This window comes from Perca flavescens, chromosome 19 (genome assembly GCF_004354835.1).
Source record: "Perca flavescens isolate YP-PL-M2 chromosome 19, PFLA_1.0, whole genome shotgun sequence".
Lineage (NCBI taxonomy): Eukaryota > Metazoa > Chordata > Actinopteri > Perciformes > Percidae > Perca > Perca flavescens.
Genome location: NC_041349.1, coordinates 3,654,205 through 3,676,449, shown reverse-complemented (window position 1 = coordinate 3,676,449; position 22,245 = coordinate 3,654,205). Strand labels below are relative to the sequence as shown.

Genomic DNA, 22,245 nt, shown 5'->3' with positions numbered 1-22,245 from the left:
CAACAGAACTAAACCCGAAAACGAAGGATTTTAAGTTATCTCCCATTAATATTTTCTTCTTCATCTTCTGTCAAAAAATCGAGCCAGAAATGTGGTGATTGATGGTTGTTTAGGTACATTAAACCATGTTCAGCTTTTTCATGTTAGGACTTATAAAGCGCATGAGAACCGTGTGGAGTCAACCCACAGCCGCTCCGCCGCCCTGCTGAAAATGTGAAGCAGAAACGAGTCAGATGTCAGATAACGTCCATAATAAAAGGACTTTGGGTTCGATTTTTTTGATAGTTTTCAGTGGTTATGAGGAGCAATATGAGAGAGAATTTTAGTAATCATTGTTTACGTACATTAAACCACGTTTTTATTCATTAGTAAGCTATGAAAAAGTTTGAGAACCACTGCTCTAAAGCCTTTGATCGTGTAAATCATGAGAAGCTATTCCTCAAATTGCACAACAGAAGGGTTCCCAAATATCTAGTGAGAATCTTGGCTTTCTGGTATGATCACTAGTCAATCTATGTGAAATGGGGTAACTCTACGTCTGCTCCATTCAATGTAAACAATGGAGTTAGACAGGGAAGCATTTTATCTCCATTTCTTTTTAATATTTATATGGATGATCTATCAAAACTGCTAAACAAGTGTGGAACAGGCTGTATGGTTGGGGACACCATTATCAACCACCTGATGTACGCAGATGATCTGGTGATTCTGTCCAGATAGTGCTGGCCTTCAACAGCTACTAAGGCTCTGCTCCCAATATGGCTATGATAGTTAGAAGCAGGGAGGACAATAAGCTGTCATTTCTTTCTTTCTCTCTGTCTGGTACTGTCCTTAAAGTGTGTGGGATGAGGTCAAATACTTAGGACCCTATATTCTGATGATATGGACATTCATAGACAGTACTGTATGATGTATGCACTAGCTAATATGCTGAATCGCAAATTTAGTAGGTGTTCATTGTCTGTAGGGCTTTGACTTTTGCCCAAAAATCATAATCAAAGTTTATTTGTTTAATATTTGAATATATTCTAATATTTATTAATAATATTGTGACCATTAAATGCCTTCAGTAAGACCAATTTTAGTATAAGACTTAAGTTGTATATGTTCTGTCCACCAGAGGGCAGCGTATCAGTCAATAGACAGACAGGGAGTCTCCAGAGCGAGTAGTGACTCTAGAGTCCTAGTGAGAGAAACCAAATGATGAGTCATGTCAACACGTATCTCAGTGAGGAGCTTCTTCATGTGTTGACCTCGTGGTAATAAAGTCCTCTGATATCTCTGATCATTAACATCCCTTCTGCTGTGTTACACCTGATGGAGGTCTTTAGAGGTACCATGACTTTTATTGTTTGTTATTGTTTTTCAGACCTGATGGTGGTAACAGTGGACCCTGGAGATGATGTCATTCTACCATGTCAGGCTAATGATTCCTCCATCAGAGCTGTAGAGTGGACCAGACCTGACCTGGAGCACCCAGAGTATGTCCTCTTTTACAGTGATAGACACCTGGATCCAACCTGCCAGCATCCATCATTTAACCCTCGTGTTGTCCTGGGGTTATTCTGACCCCAAATGAAATCTTTTGCCGTCAAAATGTTTTTTATTCATCGAATGGTCTGAAAATAATGGTGAGTGTTTAACACTATGCTCTTAATGACCAAACTAAGTTTGAAGTAATGTGATTGAATTATGGGTGTTTAACTGACTGTAATAACTTCTGTTGTCCTCTGGGGTCAAAGGGACCCCGCAGCACAAAGTGGTGAAATGGAGCAAATAGTCCAAACATACTGGCTTACCAAAACCTCTCTGATCATGGATGGTTGATGGGTGGGGTCAAGCAATGGTTAGGACAACAACAAGAACAACCAAACAGGTCTTTTCTCCCAGGAGTTGGGGCCTTTCACAGTTTAGTCTGAGAGAGACTGGCAGCTCAGTGAGGAGTTAGAAGCTCTATACTGCACAGGAGGCTCTACAGATATGTTTTAATATAAAATCTGCGATAGAAGAATATTTCCAGTAAAAGGAGGAAATGTTGGCGCTGGGAGAGCTCAGTTGGTAGAGCAGGTGGCCATATATAGAGGTTTACTGCTCGATACAGCAGGCCCAGGTTGGACTCCCTCCTCTCTCTCCCTTTCATTTCTTCAGCTGTCCTGTCAATAAAGGCCTAAAAATGCTCAAAAAATGATCTTAAAAAGGATGAAACATTGATCTGGTCTTCCATCCCTCCCAGTGACGGACGACGCATCTTGACAGCAGAGAGAGAGACAGGCCACCATATATGCAAGGGCTCGAATTCATGACATAAAGTCCACTTATTGGCCTTACATTTCCAATGGAATATAAAAAATGGTGTTAATGTGTTTGAATGAAGTAGTTATAATAGGTGTAATAAAGAATTAGTCGAATTATCCACTAAATATTAATTAAATAACAGTAAAACCAGATGGGGTCAGTTTGGACCCCAGAGGACAACCAGTGTGATTATGGGCTGCCATTAAAACAATTCAAATGATTTAAAAACCGGATCCTTACTAAACTCTGACATATACCACTCTGTGATGAGTCCAATAGTCAAAATAATATTAATCTAAAAATAATTAATAGTTTCATTTTGATTTGTACTCAGAAACAGGGTAAACCTTTATGTAAACTTTATGTAAATTCCAAAACGAAGGGAAACATTTGTAGTAATGGGTTGAACTGAAGTAAGACTAAAGGTGTAACACAGAACTTATTCATAATTTATACTTTATACTTTAAATAACAGTCAAACCAGGCGGGGTCCTCTTGACCCCAGAGGACAACAGGTGTAAGACATCCAGGAGGACATTAGGAGAGTTAAGGACAGGGTGGAGCTGGTGGACAGAGATCTGAAGGACGGAAACGTGTCTCTAATTCTGAAGAATGTGAGCATCAACGACAGAGGAACATATGAGTGTCGAGTTGCACCAGGTGGTTCAAGACGTAGAAAGAGAGCCAACATCGACTCTGAGCCAATCAGAATCATCCGTCTGCAGGTTAGAGACCCAGCAGGTGAGTGAGTCTCTCTCAGTGAGTTTTTCTGAGTATCAGGTTGTAGCTGCAGTTTCTAACATCAGAGAGGATGAAAGCTGCTCCACTATCCACACATCTACTGACTCATATGTTTTATTATCTTCAGGTTCAAACAGAGGACACTCCGAGGATAGAAACTCCTCTCCTGTAGTCCTCATCGTTGGACTGGCAGCAGGTGTTCTGGTTCCTGTAGCTGCTGCAGTGGCTGGTGTCCTGATGTATAGAAGACGTAAGAACAAGAGATCAGGACAACCTGCTGCTGCTGCTGCTGCTGCTGCTGATGATGATGATGCTGCTGAAGCCATGGCTCTGACGTCCTCTGGGGTCTCCCATGACGAGATGGTCCCAGAGAGACAGATTTGCTTTGAATGAACTTTATCTTTAGAGAAATAGAATATTTACTCAAGTAAAAGTACTGTTGCTAGGGGCGACCTCTAGCTCCCCCAGTAGAGCGTCGCCCCATGTAGGCGCCCCAGTGGCCGGGGTTGAGTCCTTGGCCCAGTGGTGTCGGGTTCTCTCTGTCCAACCTGCTCTCCCTTTGCTCTCTCATGTCTCTCTCTCTCTCTCTCTCTCTCTCTCTCTGTCTCTCTCTCTCTCTCTCTCTCTCTCTCTCTCTCTCTCTCTCTCTCTCTCTCTGTCTCTCTCTCTCTCTCTCTCTCTCTCTCTCTCTCTCTCTCTCTCTCTCTCTCTGTCTGTCTCTCTGTCTCTCTCTGTCTCTCTCTCTCTCTCTCTCTCTCTCTCTCTCTCTCTCTCTCTCTGTCTCTCTCTCTCTCTCTCTCTCTCTCTCTCTCTCTCTCTCTCTCTCTCTCTGTCTCTCTCTCTCTGTCTCTCTGTCTGTCTCTCTCTCTCTCTCTCTCTCTCTCTCTCTCTCTCTCTCTCTGTCTCTCTCTCTGTCTGTCTCTCTCTGTCTGTCTCTCTCTGTCTCCACTGACACTCTGAAATAAAGGGAAAAATCATCTTTAAAAAAGTGCTGTTGCTTTTAAAGAAAAACGTTACTTAACTAAAAGTACTTATACTTGTACCTAGTATGAATTCTTGTTTTTAAGTAAAACAAAGTTAGGCTACTTATTTGATACCTGACAAACATCAGTCAGTTAAAATGTTCTTTAAGAGCCAACACAGAGATGTTCAGACAATATAAACTCAGCAGCAGTACACAGAAATACTTTGCTCCATTAAATGAGCAAATGTAATCTATTACTTCAGCCCAGCTGATATATTACTTTTAACAGGAAATTATCTTTCTTTATTTGTAAATATCAGCAGACGGAGCACCCACCAGATATCTTCTAATCAGGTGTAGAGAGATCTTCAACATGTCTTCTGTTTGGGTGTTTTTGTAATAATACATTTTATATGGAGGGGATTTTAAATGATTGTTTTCTGCTCGGCCATATAAAGGCTTGTGTTGCCTTCTTTCTTCCAGCTAATAATATAATATGCACTTACATTGAATGGTTTAAACTGAGGAGTTGATGACATTGTGAATATTGTTGTTATTGTAATTATGAAATCATCTGATGCAGCTCAGATTATCTCAGGGGGACATAGAGGACGAGTCTGTCTCTAAATAAGATCTTAAACAGTATTATTATCTATGAAGTAGAATAACATGATGTTTGCAAAGGAAATGTTATGAAATGTGATCTATACCAAAGTGATGATCTTTGAAATCAGTTGATAATTATTTAATATGAATCAATGGATGAACTAATAATGATCAGAGACATGATGGAAGTTGATAACTCAGTTTTAACATTCAGATACCTTAATGCGCTTTAAACTGTTTTACTCTTTTATCTTATTTTAATAAATACTTTATGGTTATATTTGGATTCTCAAGTTGTTACTTTTACATATTCATTGTTGTGCATTTTTTATTCTTTGAACACAGCTGAAGCAGTTTAAAGTATCAAACCTCATATTGAAGTTCCAGTTGACTTGATGTAAATGTGTACAGGACGATGTGATCCTGAGAGACTAAGATCTGATTCTGACAGAATCATTGGTATCAGATGAAGAGATCTTTGTCCAACATGTTTTTTTCAGTAACATTGCTTTCCCATGTGTCGTATACTAACGTACACTTCCCTTTATATATATTGTGCAATAGACCCAAAATGTAGGATATCTGACACTATAAACTTAAAACCAAGTATCCTAATACTTGTAAATTATTATAAGACACCATAAAATACAACATTAGATCCCAAATGTGTTACAGTAGATGCCATGCTACCAAGTTGTAGACTTAGACACTTTTACCAACCTGGACATAAAGCTTAATAAGACAGCAGGCTGATATTATAAGAATGTAATGCCATATAAGGGCATCGCCTTTAGTCAGACAAAACCCTCAGAACTCAGAAGACAATACATTTATTTGGCTTTTATTTAGTTTTACTTTCTTATGTGTCATTTGTGACTGATTAGAAGAAAACTGCCGAAAACTAAGATATATCACATCAGGTCACATCTGGTCTCTACTTCACCGATCCCTTACAGCCCATATAGACACCAGACCACGATGTAATTATAAAGGGAAGTTGATTGAAAATAACTTCTCATTTGCAACGACCTTTTCACATCCACACAGTTCCACATTCATACCTGGAAGCTGCCCGGTACAACCACAGTCTGATCTGCTGGCCACTGAGCAGCTCCACTGGAGCCGATGGGGTTAAGGGCCTTGCTCAAGGGCACCTCAGTGGTGGTAATGAGGGAGAAGCGCTGCATTTTTACTCTCCCCACCCAGACTGTCGGTCTGGGGATTGAACCGACGACCTCCCGGTCCCACTTTAACCACTAGGCAACCACTGCCCCTAAAATACAGACACAGACTAGACTAGACTATAGACTAGAATACAGACTATTTACAGGAAGAAAATGAACACATAGGCGACTGGAGGTTGATTGTAACCACAGTGCAGGCTGTTTTTTCACGTTTTTGTCCCTGAACTAACGTTCTCTCTTTGTAACACTACACGGGAGCAGCAGATTCTCTGATAATTCAGAGTTTATTCATCGCCACACCATGCAAACCTCTGACATTGCACACTTTTTTTATATATTTAAGAAATAAGCTATTGATGATACCCTGTATGAGATTTGAATGGGCCCTGAGCAGTAGGTCTATATCAGCATAATTCCCATCTCAGAGTGAAATGCAGCGAGCTGATTCGTTGCTCTGGGCAGCTGAGTGGAAACAGACACCAGGCTCAGAAGGAATGGAAGAAGAAATGTCCTGCCAGGTAACGCAAGACCTATTGCGTGCAGAGACAGACTGGGACCAAAAATCAACCCTGACATTTTGGCCCAGACCGGCCCACCAAATAAGATCTCAAATACCAGCCGTCCTTGAGCTCCCCTGAATATGTAGAGCAACTCCTACTCCTTCAAACTACTGACGCCATGTAATGAGTACGCAAGAGTCAGTGAGAGGTGACACATTAAATACTTAACAAAAAGTGCCATTTATTAATACCATAAAACGGTATACTCCTCATGAATCTTAAAACAAGCTGTAGACCCTTTGCAAACACGAGACCACGACCACGTTTCAACGCCATGACAGACGGCAGAATCACCGGAGCAACGAGTTAAACAGTGTAGTAGACGAGCAGAAAGTTAGTTTTAGTCAGTTTAAAATAAATAACACTTAATAAACTTTAATAATACTATCTTCTTCTTTATGGCTTCTTCTATTGAACGAGAAGTTGTCGTGCCGTTATCGGTATCGTGGGAGGCCATCTGGTAGGTTCTAACAAAGAGCGGTATTTGGAGAAGGTGGAGATATCAGGATTGGAGGCTGAACCTTAATTCTTCCTCCCTCCTGTTTTCACGGAGGGAGTTTGGTCTCTGCTGTGTTTTCTGGTTCTGAAATGAATGAACTGTTGGTTTGGACACTCTGGTGTGTGATGTCATGTGTCTGTTGCCATGGTGATGATCTTTATTTTGTAGCCTAAATGTTCCTCTAATACAGTGACGGTAGAATTAAAACTCCATAAGTTAAAGAGCTGTGAGCTGTTCCCTGCTGAACTGAACATGTGTAAAGAAAGAGAAGGAGCTGTGCTGCCACCTGCTGGCTGTCTGACTCAACTGATATGATGCTCTCATCCAGAGAGAGGTTTACTATCAGCAGCTTATTGAAAATGATAAGAAGATGGATATAAAGGGTCTGATATGATGCTCTCATCCAGAGAGAGGTTTACTATCAGCAGCTTATTGAAAATGATAAGAAGATGGATATAAAGGGTCTGATATGATGCTCTCATCCAGAGAGAGGTTTACTATCAGCAGCTTATTGAAAATGATAAGAAGATGGATATAAAGGGTCTGATATGATGCTCTCATCCAGAGAGAGGTTTACTATCAGCAGCTTATTGAAAATGATAAGAAGATGGATATAAAGGTCTGATATGATGCTCTCATCCAGAGAGAGGTTTTTCTTATTGAAAATGATAAGAAGATGGATATAAAGGGTCTGATATGATGCTCTCATCCAGAGAGAGGTTTACTATCAGCAGCTTATATATAATATAAATATAAGACTACATATATAAAGTCTTTGAGGAAAATTTGTAAAAATGTGCAGTTAAAGGTTTAAAAAAAAAGTTTAAAAACAAGAAATATGTGCCAAAAGGGAAGATAGTAAGGATGGGTGGCCTGGTTGTGTCCCGCGGCTTCAGATGACTGTTCAGATAGTAAAAAAGGTTTCATTTCTATTGAACTAACAGACGTGTTGCTGCCCTTCAGCTCTCAGAGTTGTATGTTAAGAAAATTTGCCTGTGAAAAATTAAAAGCAGTCAGAGTGTAACAGTGAATATGTCTGGTGTGGAAGAACATCCTGTATATCTGCTCATGAGATAAACAATACGGGCCTGAAGATTTCTGTGACTTTTTAAATTTGTATGTAAACTTGTACAGACTGAATGTTCACCGACTACAGAATCACACCTGAGACCCTCTGCTCTGTAGCTGTTTGTGATTGGTGTAAAGTTTCCAACCGCTGGCTGATGCTGCAGCTGTTTATAGTCTGCGGTGTGTCTGTTTTCTGCTGAAGAGAAGTGTCGATCGGTTAGCCACAACCAGAACAAATGTTCCATCTGTCAGATGTGAAACCCACAGAACCACATGAGGAAAACACCAGTTTATTGATCCTGCACAGAAACAAGCTCAAAAATACAATATATCAATATCAGTAAATAGTTATTATCATTAGACTCTGTTCAGTAGATATTTGTTGGTTGTTGTGCAACGTGTAATGGCAAAATTACATTTAAGCACAATTCCTTATATTTTTATGTTTTATTTCTATTTTACTGCTCTTACAAATGCTGAAAGAGTTTATCTCATTTCCCACATGTAGATTTTGATTCTAACTTTGTGAGATATCCAGTCTGGAACATTATGTGAGCTGTTTGCCTGAACCGATAAACGTACAAGGTCACCCTAAAACTATCTCATGTTTTCCCATGCCAGTTAAGATGTAACGGGGGGGTGAAAGTCATACAGGGAGGAGGAGGTGAGATGACTCCAAGAGGTCTCTTGTATTCATCTGATTGTCTTCATGTGTATCAGATTGCCTGTCAAAATTGTAGCGTCATAATAATCCAAGTGTGTGTGTGTTGTCACTCTGAAGATGTATATAAGCCTGGTGTTTCTGTTCACTCATTGGAGGAACTGACTCCACACTGGGCTGAGGCCTTTTGTGAAATCATGTTGCTCCTATTTGCAAATATATCTTTTTTAATAAAATACAAAAACCCAACTTGGTTTTAGTCTCAGTCTGTCTTATTTGTTTCAATTTACTAAACTCTGAAATTTCCCCCTGCTGCAAAGGAAACTTCAATAACAAACGTATGAAAGACTTACAGATGAACAAATCTATGACTTTAAATAAAGAAGCATTTGTTTGAACTTAACACATCTAAAGAATGCAAAAATGCTTAAAATGTGAGTTGTTTGTCTATTTGTAGCTGCATTAGGCTAATTTAGCCTTAAAATTAATCAACATTTATTCATAGTGCTTCACAGCAATCAACAGGTATCCAAAGTGCTTGAAGGACCAAAAATAAAACATGCCGTACAACAAAAAGAGTAAAACATAGAATACAGTAAAATCTGAAACTGTTGCATAAAAACAGGAGAAAGAAAGAGATAATGCTGCAACGCTACTGTGCATTAAAAGCCATTCTAAATAAAGAAGTTTTAAGTTTGGATTTCAGAAGAGCGATGTCTGTAATGGTGTAAATGTCAGGTGGTGACTTGTTCCAAAGTCTCGGGGCAGCAACTGCAAAAGAGTTTTCATAAATTTGTATCAGATTTTACCCCCCTTTCTCCCAATTTGGTAGCCAATTACACCCAACCTATTATCCAGTAGCAATGGACTACAGATGGAATGTAGCTTTTAGCTAAATCTGGTGTGCCCATCTCTTTGTTTATTGCAAACTTAACCCTAATCCTAGAAAAATCTTAGAAATGTGGGAACATATGGCTGACCCAACAGTTTGTTCCTCTACCTTGGGACTTCTAAAGCCAGTTGATTCAATGACCAGACTGACCTTTTTGTGCTCGCAAAGGTTTAAAATCTCCGAAAAAATATGCCGGGCCAAACAGATGTAGATGTGAGGGTCTCTGGGGACCAGTGATTGGCCGGCTGGACTCCACTGGTTGGACTGGTGTGATGGTGTTCAGGTCTTCCTCAGTGAGGAGTAGAGGACCTCTGGCTCTGCTGGAGACTCTGAACACAAACAGTTCAAACATTATGAGAAACTGTTGGAGACAAACTCCATCAGCAGACAGACAGAGTTTCTCATTTGTTTGGCTCGCTTCATACATTTAGATGATGGCGGTAGTTTTTTTTTAAGCCTAAAGACCATCGCAGGTTAAAGGTCATAGTCCAGTCCATGAACAAGTCAAGGAAATATTATGCATACATTTCAAAACAAATTAGTGCTGTTTTATCTCAATGGTATAGACATAGAATAGTAAAATGTACAATTGTTTTCTCAGAAATGTAAAAGAGAAGTTAAAATACTTAAAACTGTACTGAATTAAAATAAAATGAGGAAGATCAACAAACTTCCTGCTTTCATTTTGGCGGTAAGTTCAGACATGTCTTTAATAACAGACAAACAGAAGAGACAGAGACTGCAAGACTAATTTTAAAAGTCTTTGTGGATATATATATATATATATATATATATATATATATATATATATATATATATATATATATATATATATAAACTATGTAAATATTACACTATTGTAATGTCATGCAAACATCATATTCTATTTGGGTTTTCAGAGTAAGGCCTTTTTTTCTGAATATAGTATTTTCCGATGAAGACCTGTGAGATATGTAGGTATTATTGAGGTTTTAGAAGCAGTCTTTGGACATGTATACAGCACATTCAGAATCTGTGTCTCAGTTTATGAGACATGGCCTCCTGCCTGTTAATGGCTGCATGGTAACAGGGATATTGGTGCTTTATGTTATTCAAGGCAGCTGTGGCTCAGGTGGTAGACACTGAACCCAGAGTCCATTTACATTTTTAGTAGCCATGTAAACGACTTAGTCGGAATATTTTCTTTTTCAGAATAAAAGCCAAAAACCAGAAGAGTATGTGCATGTAAACGTAGTCAGTGTTTTAGTCCTTTTGTATCTATTTATAGGAATAGTTCATTATATTCCCAGCAAATCCTCTTATTCTCTTTATTCCTGAGAGTGAGAGGGGATGATTATCAGCCATATTTTCTGAATGTTCAGTACAGAGTTGGGAGTGATTAGCTTAGCTTAGCATAAAGACTGGAAACTGGCTCAGATCAGCATTGAGAAATAAAGATCAGATGTACCTCTGGTCCTGTTTGATTTGATCACTATTTGTCCATAACTGACATCTTCAGCTCCTCTCACTGCTGAGGAGACTGCAGCTGGATCTCTCTCTAGATATAATAATATTTATACTGCTGTAAGATTATTGTTAATGTAGAATTATTATTACAGTTATTATGGCCTTTATGTCTGCAGGTTTTTAGACCTGATGTGAACAAAGGAAGAGCAGGGCAGAGGACATTTTTCTGAAACAGGAAACTGGGCGACCACAAAGCTGCTCACAGACACGGTAGACAGAAACCTCCCCGTTGTTAGTTTACTGGTATCAACAGGAGGAAGGTGCTGCTGTGGTTTCACACTACGAGTGGAAAACTCTATGCTATTGTTAGTTGTATTAAAGGTCAGTTTGGTAAACAGGAAACAAAGTATCTTTCTGAGTCAGTATCCTCTTTTATATTCAAACTTAAATCTTACTTTGAGACAGGATGAATATTCCTATTCTTGTTTGATTTTTAATCTGATGTCGTCTTAGTATTAGACCGATGTTTTTTTTACATGTTTTGTTTTTGTTTTCATGTTCAGACTCAAAACAACAGTCAATGTATCTTACAAGTGTTGTGTGTCTATCAAAGCCTGATATATCTTCTTCCTCTGGTCACACATGGTTGTTTAAAACCCATAATTGAATATGTTCACATGCACAAAATGTTCCGGTTTTTGCCTTATTCCTAAAAAGACCACATTTTGACAAAGCTGTTTGGCTAATGAATAATGAAAGTGAATATTACACTAATATTCCAGTTTTCATGCAGCCATTTAAAGTAGGATGTTTTTCAAAGTGTTCCAGTGGTAAGGACTTGTTAGTGGAGTATTCATTTTCATTCCTTTGTCTTTCATTCCTTCAATATTGTTTTTTAGAAAAACTCATTACTCTGTGCATATCCAAAAACCTGTTCAAGTTGACATGTTTAAAATTAGCATGAACATATGACACATGGTTATGTTAGGGGACATAGGAGAGCAGCTGTACCTCTCTTCCTGTTTGTCTTCTTGTCTTTGATCACTATTTGTCCATAACTGACGTCTGTTGTTCTCACTCCGGAGTAGATTGCAGTAGAATCACTCTCTGGAAAAGAAATATCATTATTAATATCAGGACTGTACAGTATATGCAAAAAGTATACTGATTATTTAAACTCCTACTACAATCAGTAATACTTTTAAAGAGCTCATATTATACTTTTTGGCTTTTTCCCCGTGCATGTTATAGGTTTACAACCTCTATATACAATTATGAACCTGAAAATGAGCATAATATGAGCACTTTAAAAATCAAGCCCCAAGAGGATATAAAAACAAGAATGCACACACATGGCCCCTGAGAGTCCCCTGAAAATAAAATAAAAACATATAAAAGTATAAAAGTCCACTGGTTAAGGTGACGTACAATTTTTCAGTTTTTTCTTCTTAACACTTGTTGCTGATGTCAGGGCTAAAATAGAAACCTGTTTCATGTGAAATGGACTTCACGCTAACAGAGCTGTTTGTAGAGACATGTTGACCACAGGAGGAACAAGTCAATATGTCTCTGTCTCTCTCTCTCAATTCAATTCGAAGGGGCTTTATTGGCCCTGAAAATTTCAATAACAATGATACCAAAGCTTCAACATAGAACTGGGGGCTTGTTAAATGAAGTAATTTTAGCAGTAGGTTGTGTGTTGGCTGTTAGTGGAGTATTCATATATCAACAATGTAAACAGCTTAGTCGGAACAATGTCTTTTTCAGAATAACCAATACATAATAAAGCAAAAACACCCTGAATATTATTCATGTAAAGATGGTCCCTTTTGCACTAGAGGACATGTTTCTTCATCACAATTAACACACACTGTAGTTCATTCACAAATACTAGAACACCAGATGAGGATTACTCCGCTAATCAACATAGTCCCTAAAAAATAAAGTCACTATTTCCTCATGATTATTTGATAGAAAGTAAGCAGCTTAAATGTTCCGTGTTCTCTTACGGATGTTTCTAGTGATGGAGACATAGAAGAGGAGCCATACCTCTCTTCCTGTTTGATTTCTTGTCTTTGATCACTATTTCTCCATAACTGACGTATGTTGTTCTCACTCCGGAGTAGATTTCCACTGAATCACTCTCTGGAAAAGAAATGACATGGATTATTTAACTTGTACTACAATCAATAATACTATTTTCCATAGTATTAGAAAAGGACTTAATAGTTTATACATTTTAGCAGCAAATATCAGGATATAACTTTAAGACAGAAGTGTCAAAGTCTACATAAGGAGAAGTACAATGTCAGGGCTCAAAAGGAAACCCAGTTGTTCATGTATAATGGACTTCACGCTCACAGAGCTGATCTTTTTTAGAGACATGTTGACGCAGAAGGAACAACTCACGGTGTCAACACACAAACACTTGGTTATTAACACTTGAAATAATGTAAAAATGTGCCTATTTCCCAGAGAGACTGAACTAGTCTTTGTTATGGCGCCATCAATATCTTTGCCTAACACAAACTTGACAGCTTGAGCGAGAGATTTATGCCTCTTGCACCCCGTTACCAACTGGCTTTAAGATCAGACCTGAGTGATCAGATCACAAGAGGACAGCTCTAAGTACAGCTGAAAACACTCGGGGGGCACTGAGATCAGAATTTAAAAACCACATTTGGAGGTGGTTTAGGAAGCATGTGTCCACATTCTTAACAATGAAGACATAAAATGTGTCCTGGGCCACATTAGGGCCACCTATTCAACTGAGAGCAGAACTATGCAAAGTATTTCTGATGCCAGAAACCACTAAATCCTGTATTTTGTATGTTAACATCATACTGTTATTGGTGTGTCTGTGTTTTTTCACCAATAATTTGTTTATTTTGCACATGGCATTATATCACTTTAATTCTAATTTCCGATCATCTGTGTCAGCTTCTAAAGCCTCCTCCTGTCTTCTAGTTGTAGCTCATGAGATCTGTGCTGCTCTCTACGGTGGAAGCTTGACACTTTCTTGGTCTGAGTTGTGTCTTCTGTGTGTTGCAGCTGGTACCTGGTTTTAACCATGCATTAAGATAGGCTACTCTTGGTGTTTTCCTGGCGCTCCTCCTCGTTCCTTCTAAATCCCCCTTTTCTTTTTTAGGCACTGTGTTGGGTGCGGCGAGCATGACTAAAACAAATAGTTTAAATACTTTTTGTTTCACAAGCTTCACACAGGCAGAATATGAATTACCTAAATACATTTATGTATTGATAACAATTATTATTAGAGAGAGAGACAGAGAGATGGAAGGAATGAGAGACAGAGACAGACAGAGGGAAAGAGAGAGGGGGAGAGGGAAAGGGATATTTAAGTTATTTATTCAATAAATATATTTATTTGACAGGAAAGCTGTGTGCAAACAGGGATATAAATGCCTAAATTCTTTTATTTTTAGAAAGGGCACTTTCTCTGTAGGAAGATTATATTGGACTTTTTGACAGGGTTTCTGGCGAACATTAGAAGCGAACCAAACCCTACTCGGCTTCTGCTCGTTAGCTAACGTTAGCTTTCTAATTTCACCCATCCAACATGCCTTTGTAGTGGAAGGGCTTCGAATGACGACCAAAAATGCTTGTCTTTTAGTGTGAATTGGAGCTTAGATCGGGCCCAAAAAATCATGCCCGTAACCAGCCCGAGCCCGTGCACGTTGTGTCCGAGCCCGGCCCGGCCCGGCCCGACACATTAACTGGAATTATGAGCCCGAGCCCGATTTCAATCCGACACTTTTTTAATCCGTGGGCCGTCATAACTGACGTTTACGGAAGAGGATTAGGGGCCACTGGTGAAAAAAATATTTGAGTTCTGACTTTATTCTCAGAATTCTGACTTTAATCTCAGAATTCTGACTTTAATCTCAGAATTCTGACTTTAATCTCAGAATTCTGACTTTATTCTCAGAATTCTGACTTTAATCTCAGAATTCTGAGATTAAAGTCAGAATTCTGACTTTATTCTCAGAATTCTGACTTTAATCTCAGAATTCTGACTTTATTCTCAGAATTCTGACTTTAATCTCAGAATTCTGAGAATAAAGTCAGAATTGTGAGATTAAAGTCAGAATTCTGAGAATAAAGTCAGAACTCAAATATTTTTTTCACCAGTGGCCCCTAATCCTCTTCCGTAGACGTTCTCAACTACAATTAGAGTTGTTTGAACTGCAGAAATCTGTTTATAATGATCTTAATGAATAATGCAACAAGAGTGAAGCATGTAAACTGAGCTGTTTGTTTATTCAGACTGGAACGGATCGCAAATGGATCTGAATGAAGAAAAAACTCAACGTATTTCTCTGTGAGGGCTTGCCTCGCCCTCATGCTTGGAGAAGTAACAGAAGAGGAGGTTGAAGGCTGACTATCATCTTTTCTGCCACGGCGAGCCTGCTTCATGTGTCTCTTCATCATCCACGTCCCCGTTTGTACCGTGCCGCACTTAATGCACTCGACAAAGCCGACACATATGTCACTTCCCACGACTTGTTTAAACTGCTTCCATACCTCCGACTTTCCTCCTAACCTGCCCAAAGGTAATTCTCCCGTTTTTTCTTTTTTTCTTTACATCCCCGGGGTGACGCATGTGCGAGAGGAGGAGACTCCGCGCATGACACATGTTGCATTTTGTAACTGTAGTCCAACTTGTGCAACTTTTTGGACACATTTGTTACTTTGGCCTAAATATAGCCAATATAGATACTAGTTCTGATTATGGCATAGCTTTCTTCCCACCCAATTCGGCTAAAGTAATGATTCAAAAAAAAACACAAATGCTTGATCGAAGGCCCGGCCCGGCCCGAGGATAGTGGCGGAAAATAACGGCCCGTCCAGGCCCGAAGTCGGGTCGGGCTCGGGCTCGGGCAGAGAATCTAAACTCTACTGTGAATATTTACTGTTCAATATGTTGCAGTTTTACACACAAGAAATTGAACAACTTAAAGGTGCACTATGAGTTCCTGCATGGTTTCAGCGCAATTTCATTTTTGTCTCAAATCGTAGGCATCTCTCCTTTATCCGCTAGCTGCGTTCCCCCCCCCGAATACATTGTGAAAAAGCCCAGTCTCAGGAGACAACACAGGGCCGTAAATGTCAAACAAACACTAGAGGCACAGGCTGTGCAACAAAATACAACAAACCAGTCCAGCCAATCACCGACAAGATGGTTGGGGGAAGGGTTGGGGGTTAGTGACAGTTTCGGAAACAAGGGGGTCGAGGGGCAAGCTTGCTCTCTTTTGTTTTGTATTTACTTGGAACGTCGACAGAAGTGACCATGCAGGAACTCATCGTGCACCTTTAAAGTGCCCATATTGTGAAAAAAACACTTTTTCTGGGATTTGGGGTGTTATTTTGTGTCTCTGGTGCTTCCACACACATACAAACTTTGAAAAAAATCCACCCATGCTGTTTTGAGTGAGATCTGGTTTCTGAATGTGTCCTGCCTTCAGTCTCCTAGTGAGCTGTTCAAAATCGGCTCGGACTGTGACGTCACAGTCCGAAATGAGCTGGCTAACCGCAACCGTTAGCTCGTAGCGTTAGCGTTAGCATGCTAATGCTAATGCTAACGCTAGCATGCTACGTCGTTCTCAATAGCAAAGCACTGCTACAACACACACAAGTTCACCATAATCTACAAAAGAACTACTTACATGTGCGCCCTCATTTAGAAGTCTCCCAGCTAATCCTGCCTTGGAACTGACCAAAGTTGGAGAAACAGGCCTCTTTGACTGTCTCTAGAGTTAGCTAGCTGACATGTTCTACATCTGAGCTACTGAGCATGTGCGAGTGCAATCAAAGATAGTACAGAAGAAGAAGAAGAAAAGAGGTCTCACTCTGTAGCTAAAACAGAGACCAGGTGAAAAGAGGATCTGCAGCAGTGAGAGAGAGCTGTACAGTACAACTAAAATATGGTGTTTTTTTGAAAATGAAACCATGTAAACCTATTCTGGTACAACCTTAAAATGCAGTTATGAACCTGAAAATGAGCATAATATGGGCGCTTTAAGCTTGACGGACACGTTGCATCTAGCGTCTCACGTTCATCTCAGTAAGCTAGCAAGAGTACACAACAGACAACTTCTTCAACATGGATTTATTATTTAAGTGCTTTAAACAAATATTTCATCTTCATCATACACTGGTCAGCCCAAATTCGCCAAACAAAATTGTCACTCATCTAGCGATAGCGATGTGCCTTCCTACGATGTGAAAAAAGGCATGTTAATTCAACATTAAGTTGTTACATTTAACTATTTTAGAGGCTGTGGATGTTGTTTACTTCATTAATGTGTTTACTGTGTTAATGGACCGAGGATGGGAGGAGGATTTGGTATTCGGTTGCGGATTCGGCAGAATCTTAACCAGTGGATTCGGTATTCCGCCAAACCCCAAAAATCTGGATTCTGTGGATCCCTAGTTTATATATATCATCTTTGTTTAGTCCTGTGTCCTGCAGTGACATGTGTGCAAACCAACACTTAGCTGAAGGGTTGATATCGGAAACAGGAAACTGGACGACCACAGAGCTGTTAGAGGTGTTAGACGTGTTAACCACATGGTACAACACACCCTGCCTCTCATGACAAGCACAACACACTATCATCTACTAAAATAGACCTCACAGTGTGACTTTTGTGGACTAAAAACATTGATTTAGTTTTTAAGTTATCCCTATTTTATAAAATACTCTTTTCCCCAAACCTTCTCTCAGGACATTAAACCAAGAACACACACCGTCCCTCAGGGTCTTCTGAAAATCAGTAAAAACATCTTTACCTCTGCTCCATCTGATTGGCTGCTGCAGGTTACGTGATATTGTGACATCACTGTATGTGACGTCATCTTCTCCAGCTTCTACTTCAGCAGCTGAAATAAACCAAAGTTAACATACATTTCAATCAGTTTATCCATTAAAGAGAGATCCGTAAAGATGAAAACATGAGGAAGATTATATGACTGGATCAAAAGCTCCGGAGCATGTTAAAGGGCCCTCGTGGTGACGATGGTTTGTCAACAACAGAAAAGTGATTCATGAGAATCCTAAGAGACGTTTGACTTGAAGAAACACTTCACTCCAATTCTGAAATTGAAAATATCAACAGTAAATTTAGATTTTAAACTGCAGCGCAATATGAGTCTTATTGAGACTAACCTTTAGGTTTCCTACGGATGCATCGTCTCAGCAGGAGAACCAGGAGAACCAGGAGAACCGGGAGAACCAGGAGAACCAGGAGAACCAGGAGAACCAGGAGAACCAGGACACCGACTGGAACAGTGGACCAGACAACGGGGGGACGAGGAGAGGAGCCGGGACTGGAGGGGGGAGGGGAAGAAGTGGTGTAGTCTGAGGTGGCGGAGGTTGTAGTCGTGGGTTTCTCTAAAATGAACAAAACAATATTTAATTAAAAGGAAAGAAATAAAAGATAACACGCTCAGCTATTTCACTGTTCCTACTTTTCACGTGAAGCTTTAGACTTTTAACTTCCATGTTGTTAATCATGTTTGTAACTGAGTGAGATCCCTCGGTCTAGTTAGAGGAATAAATATCTAATATATCAGACGGTGTGTTAGGCTGCTTCCACACCGTGTTAACCCAACGCTGGAGCGTTTCCTTGGATACGCCCGGTGGTTTGGGGCGGTGTGAAAGCTCATTCTCTGGTGCAGACCAAATAACAGAACTCTGGTCGATGAATACGGAGGTCTCTGTTGCTTAAGATTTCGGTCACTTCATGTGAGAACGCAATCAAACACACACAGGAAGTGACCCAAACATCAAAGCATTAACTAGCCTGCAGTTTCCACCTTGCACACAATTTACAGACGTAGAAGTGTTTAAAGTCACGATAACTTTCACATCCATAACCTACCATGACCACACATCATCATCATTTCAAAGATGTTTTGAAATAAAATAAAAAAATGGCGCCCCCAAATCTCCAAAGTCTACCGACCTGTAGGTGTGAAAGATGAATACTGACCTTTAACCTCCTCACCTGTGACAGAGACCCAGCTGGGTGGAGACTCTCCAACACTGCTGATGTTGCACTTGTAGAGGCCTTCATCAGACCTGGAAACATGGTGGATGGTCATGTTACGTGTAGGCTCAGTCCTGATGAAGGAGCCATCTTTATAGAAATCAGCTGGGAGGTTGGAGGACATCTTTGTTTTACAAGTCAGAGTGAGGTCTTCTCCCTCCATCACAGGGAGGACAGGACTCTGCAGGATCACTGGTCCACCTCAACACAGAGACAAACTACAGCATGTCATCCATTCACACACAGCTTCATCAATACTGACTCCACAGTCTGATCTTACCAGTGAAGGTGATGGTGATGCTGTTACTGGTTGCTCCCTCTCTGGACTCACACCAGTAAACTCCACTGTCCGATGGGACCATGTAGTCGATGTTACAGGAAGAACCAGCAGATATTCCCCAGTCTTTACACTCAGCTCTGGTGTCTCTGGTTGTGTTCCTCCTCAGAGTCCATCCAGCAGAGCTGTCGTCCTCCTCACAGCTCAGAGAGACAGACTGTCCTTCAAACAGCTGAGATCTGCTGGGTCTCACAGTCAGAGAGGCTGGAGGGAGGAGGACAGAAAGATAATGTAGTAATAATGTATTCTTTGTTAATCCCACAAGGGGAAATTACAATGTTTTCACACATTACACACAGGCCTGAAATACACACACATGCTCAGTACCTATACATGCACTAACGGAGAGATGTCAGAGTGGGGGAGCTGCCCACGGAAAAGGCGCCCAGAGCAGTTGGGGGTTCGGTGCCTTGCTCGAGAGCACCTTGGCATTGCCCAGGAGATGAACTGACACCTCTCCAGCTACCAATCCACCACCATACTTTGGTCCGTATGGGGACTTGAACCAGAAACCCTCCGGTATTTTCACTGTCTGCTCACTGCTGAATCCTCTCCTCTGTAATTCAGTCGATGAGCTAACCAACCATTTCTGCATATTTTCAAATTGAACTCTCAAAGTTGCTATTACACACAGCAGAATATCTACATCTGTCTACCACTGTCTTACTTTTTTTAAGTTGCTGTGACCTGTTTATTAATACTTTGGCTCAATAACCCTCCTGACATCACCATCTTATTATCCATCCTTCAAAAGAATAATTTTTTCCTCTTTTTCTAGCAGACCTTGCATCATTTGAATCAACCCTGGTTTTTAATTATTTTTAAATCGTATCTTAAGTTTTATCTTCCCTCTCCAGTCTGTGCTCACTGCGACTACCAAAACTGCATTTCGTGTTTAAATGTATTCATAAACTCTCCCTCCTCCAACCATTGTCTTGTCTACCAGATGTGACAGGAGGAGTTTACTGACCTTGGTTAGTTGGGCTGCTCAGCAGTGAAGTCAGAACTAAAGAGAAATCAACCTCAGGTTAGTCTGAGCTTTAATGTCAAACAAGACATCAACAACAGGACACTCTGGACACAAAAACAGCCACGCATCGATCTTTCACTCACAACAACCCATCCACTACGGCTAACCAGAATGATAAGTTTTATGACTCTGCAATAAATGGCTGGTTGCTATCAACGCTGCCGAACCCAGGGGCGGAGCTAGCATGTTGTTTGAATCACGCGTGTATGAATATTCAGACTATTAGGCTTATCCTGTTTTGATCATATTCAGGATATGATGTTTAAATCTCGCTCTGTCTATCCATCACTATCTCTCTCTCTCTGTCTCTGTCTCTCTCTCTCTCTCTTTGTCACTAGGTGTTTCTCAATGTCAAGGAAGGATCCTTTGAAGCCAGAATTTGGAGGATGCTACGTCATCGACGTCGAGTCCTTCGTTCGGAGAATTTCCCATAGACGCCAAAGGATCAAGCCCCCAGGAGGAGCGCTGTGTCTATATGCCACCATGGGCTCAGCGGATAACGGTGGTACTGCACCCCATGGCCCAGAAAGACTTCTCACATAGACTTTGCATGGCGAAAGAAACGTCTATATTTCAGCGGATCATTTGTTTCGGGGTATATCAACCTACCAGCTTGAACAATGAAAGGGGTCCTTGTTTAAAACGTCATGTTTTTAAAAATTTGATGAAAAAAATAAATGATGAAAGCGCATAACGGAGCGAGCACACCATCGGGACTGCGCCCTGCGCATGCTCCTATGACTGTAGCTAGCTGTAATAATCTAATGGATGTAGCTCCAGCAGCTAATGGCTGTAATTCACCATGTGTTCTATTAATACATCCATGGTGTTATCTCATGATACACCCGAGGGATGTATGTATGTATGTATGCTGTAAAGCCTGTTACGTGGATGTAACATCATTAGCGTTTCCCAAAACTGCCAGGGCTATCAGCTAGTTGCTAACATCAGCGGTAGCTAGCATGGGTTAGGAGTCGCTCTTCGGAACAAAAATACAGGACATTTATTTCATTTTATTTAAACAGGGACAATGGACAAGTTAACATGAACCTTGTATAAGAACAAGGAGAGAGGCATTGTACCAGGTGGTAACATCTAAATAAATGTTGATAGGTAGCAAAGCTGCATCCAGCTTCTCTGCTGCAGCCGACTGGCAGAAAGAATCGTGCTGTGGTCACCAAAGGTGCTTCCCATTAAAATACATTAGTTTAAAAAACGGGCTGACCAACACGAAAAACACAAAATAAACGTGTCTGTGTCCACGAATCAATAGATTAAATTATGTGAACATTTCACGAACTGCTGTGAGACTGTCCTGATTTGCATTGTTTTACCAACCAGCTCAATTTGAAGTGAATTTTGAAGTGAATTGCCCTTTCAAATGTCTTTTTTAATAGCATTATTCTATTCAATTATTAATTAAATTATTAATTCCTGTTATTTCAACTGACAAACCCAGAAACATTAAGTTGAACTTACCCAGCAGCAGCTGTAGAGATGATTCCTCCATTTGAAATGTTGGTCATATGAGATCCGCACATTAGTGTCTAACCAGACACACCGAGTGAAGCCCTCCTCCTTCCTCTTCACGTGTGTCACTGTTGAGTTTTTGAGGAAATAGTTTTTTTTTATTGTGTATTTGCACGTCAGAAATATATTAGGTAAAAATAAACTGATGGCCTTTGAAACAGCACACCTCAAAATGAACAAAATAACAGGTTGTGATCAGCTGTTATCAGAATCTCAGTGTCATCTAGCTCAGGGGGGGTCCTCAGTGAGTTTTAGACCAAGGACCCCTAACCTGAAAGAGACACGAGCAAGGACCTCCGACTACATATATTGTATTGAGTTGTATATTAAACTAACCCTACCATAACATGTAGTGTAACCTTT

The 22,245-nt window shown here is 40.2% G+C and overlaps 2 protein-coding genes and 1 long non-coding RNA gene across 4 annotated transcripts in view; 1 reads left to right on the top strand and 2 right to left on the bottom strand.

Moving 5' to 3' along the window:
- The window catches only part of LOC114546119 (high affinity immunoglobulin gamma Fc receptor I-like), a 136,842-nt gene that overhangs the window by 74,914 nt on the left and 39,683 nt on the right, over nt 1-22,245 (bottom strand). The window lies entirely within an intron of this gene.
- On the top strand, nt 366-3,510 carry LOC114545292 (uncharacterized). The gene is made up of 3 exons (XR_003690859.1): nt 366-1,631; nt 2,771-3,036; nt 3,164-3,510. It is a non-coding gene; the product is annotated as an uncharacterized LOC114545292 (long non-coding RNA).
- On the bottom strand, nt 8,864-22,018 carry LOC114574068 (low affinity immunoglobulin gamma Fc region receptor II-like). 2 transcript variants are annotated; one of them, XM_028606371.1, is made up of 8 exons: nt 21,832-22,018; nt 19,266-19,526; nt 18,929-19,186; nt 18,103-18,327; nt 17,727-17,816; nt 12,966-13,061; nt 11,928-12,023; nt 8,864-9,799 (listed from the first exon to the last, which is right to left on the bottom strand). In XM_028606371.1, the coding sequence occupies exons 1-8, from the start codon at nt 21,860-21,862 to the stop codon at nt 9,750-9,752; spliced, it is 1,107 nt and encodes a 368-aa protein (XP_028462172.1). In that variant the 5' UTR covers nt 21,863-22,018; the 3' UTR covers nt 8,864-9,749. The 2 variants fall into 2 exon arrangements, with proteins under 2 accessions (XP_028462172.1, XP_028462173.1); XM_028606372.1 differs by lacking the exon at nt 11,928-12,023.

Coding starts and splice junctions, on each gene's coding strand:
- LOC114574068 (XM_028606371.1), bottom strand. CDS start 21,862: ATGGAGGAATCATCTCTACAGCTGCTGCTGG. Junction 19,187..19,265: donor CATCACCATCACCTTCACTG/GTAAGATCAGAC, acceptor CTCTGTGTTGAG/GTGGACCAGTGATCCTGCAG. Junction 9,800..11,927: donor GAAGACAAACAGGAAGAGAG/GTACAGCTGCTC, acceptor GTTTGTGTTCAG/AGTCTCCAGCAGAGCCAGAG.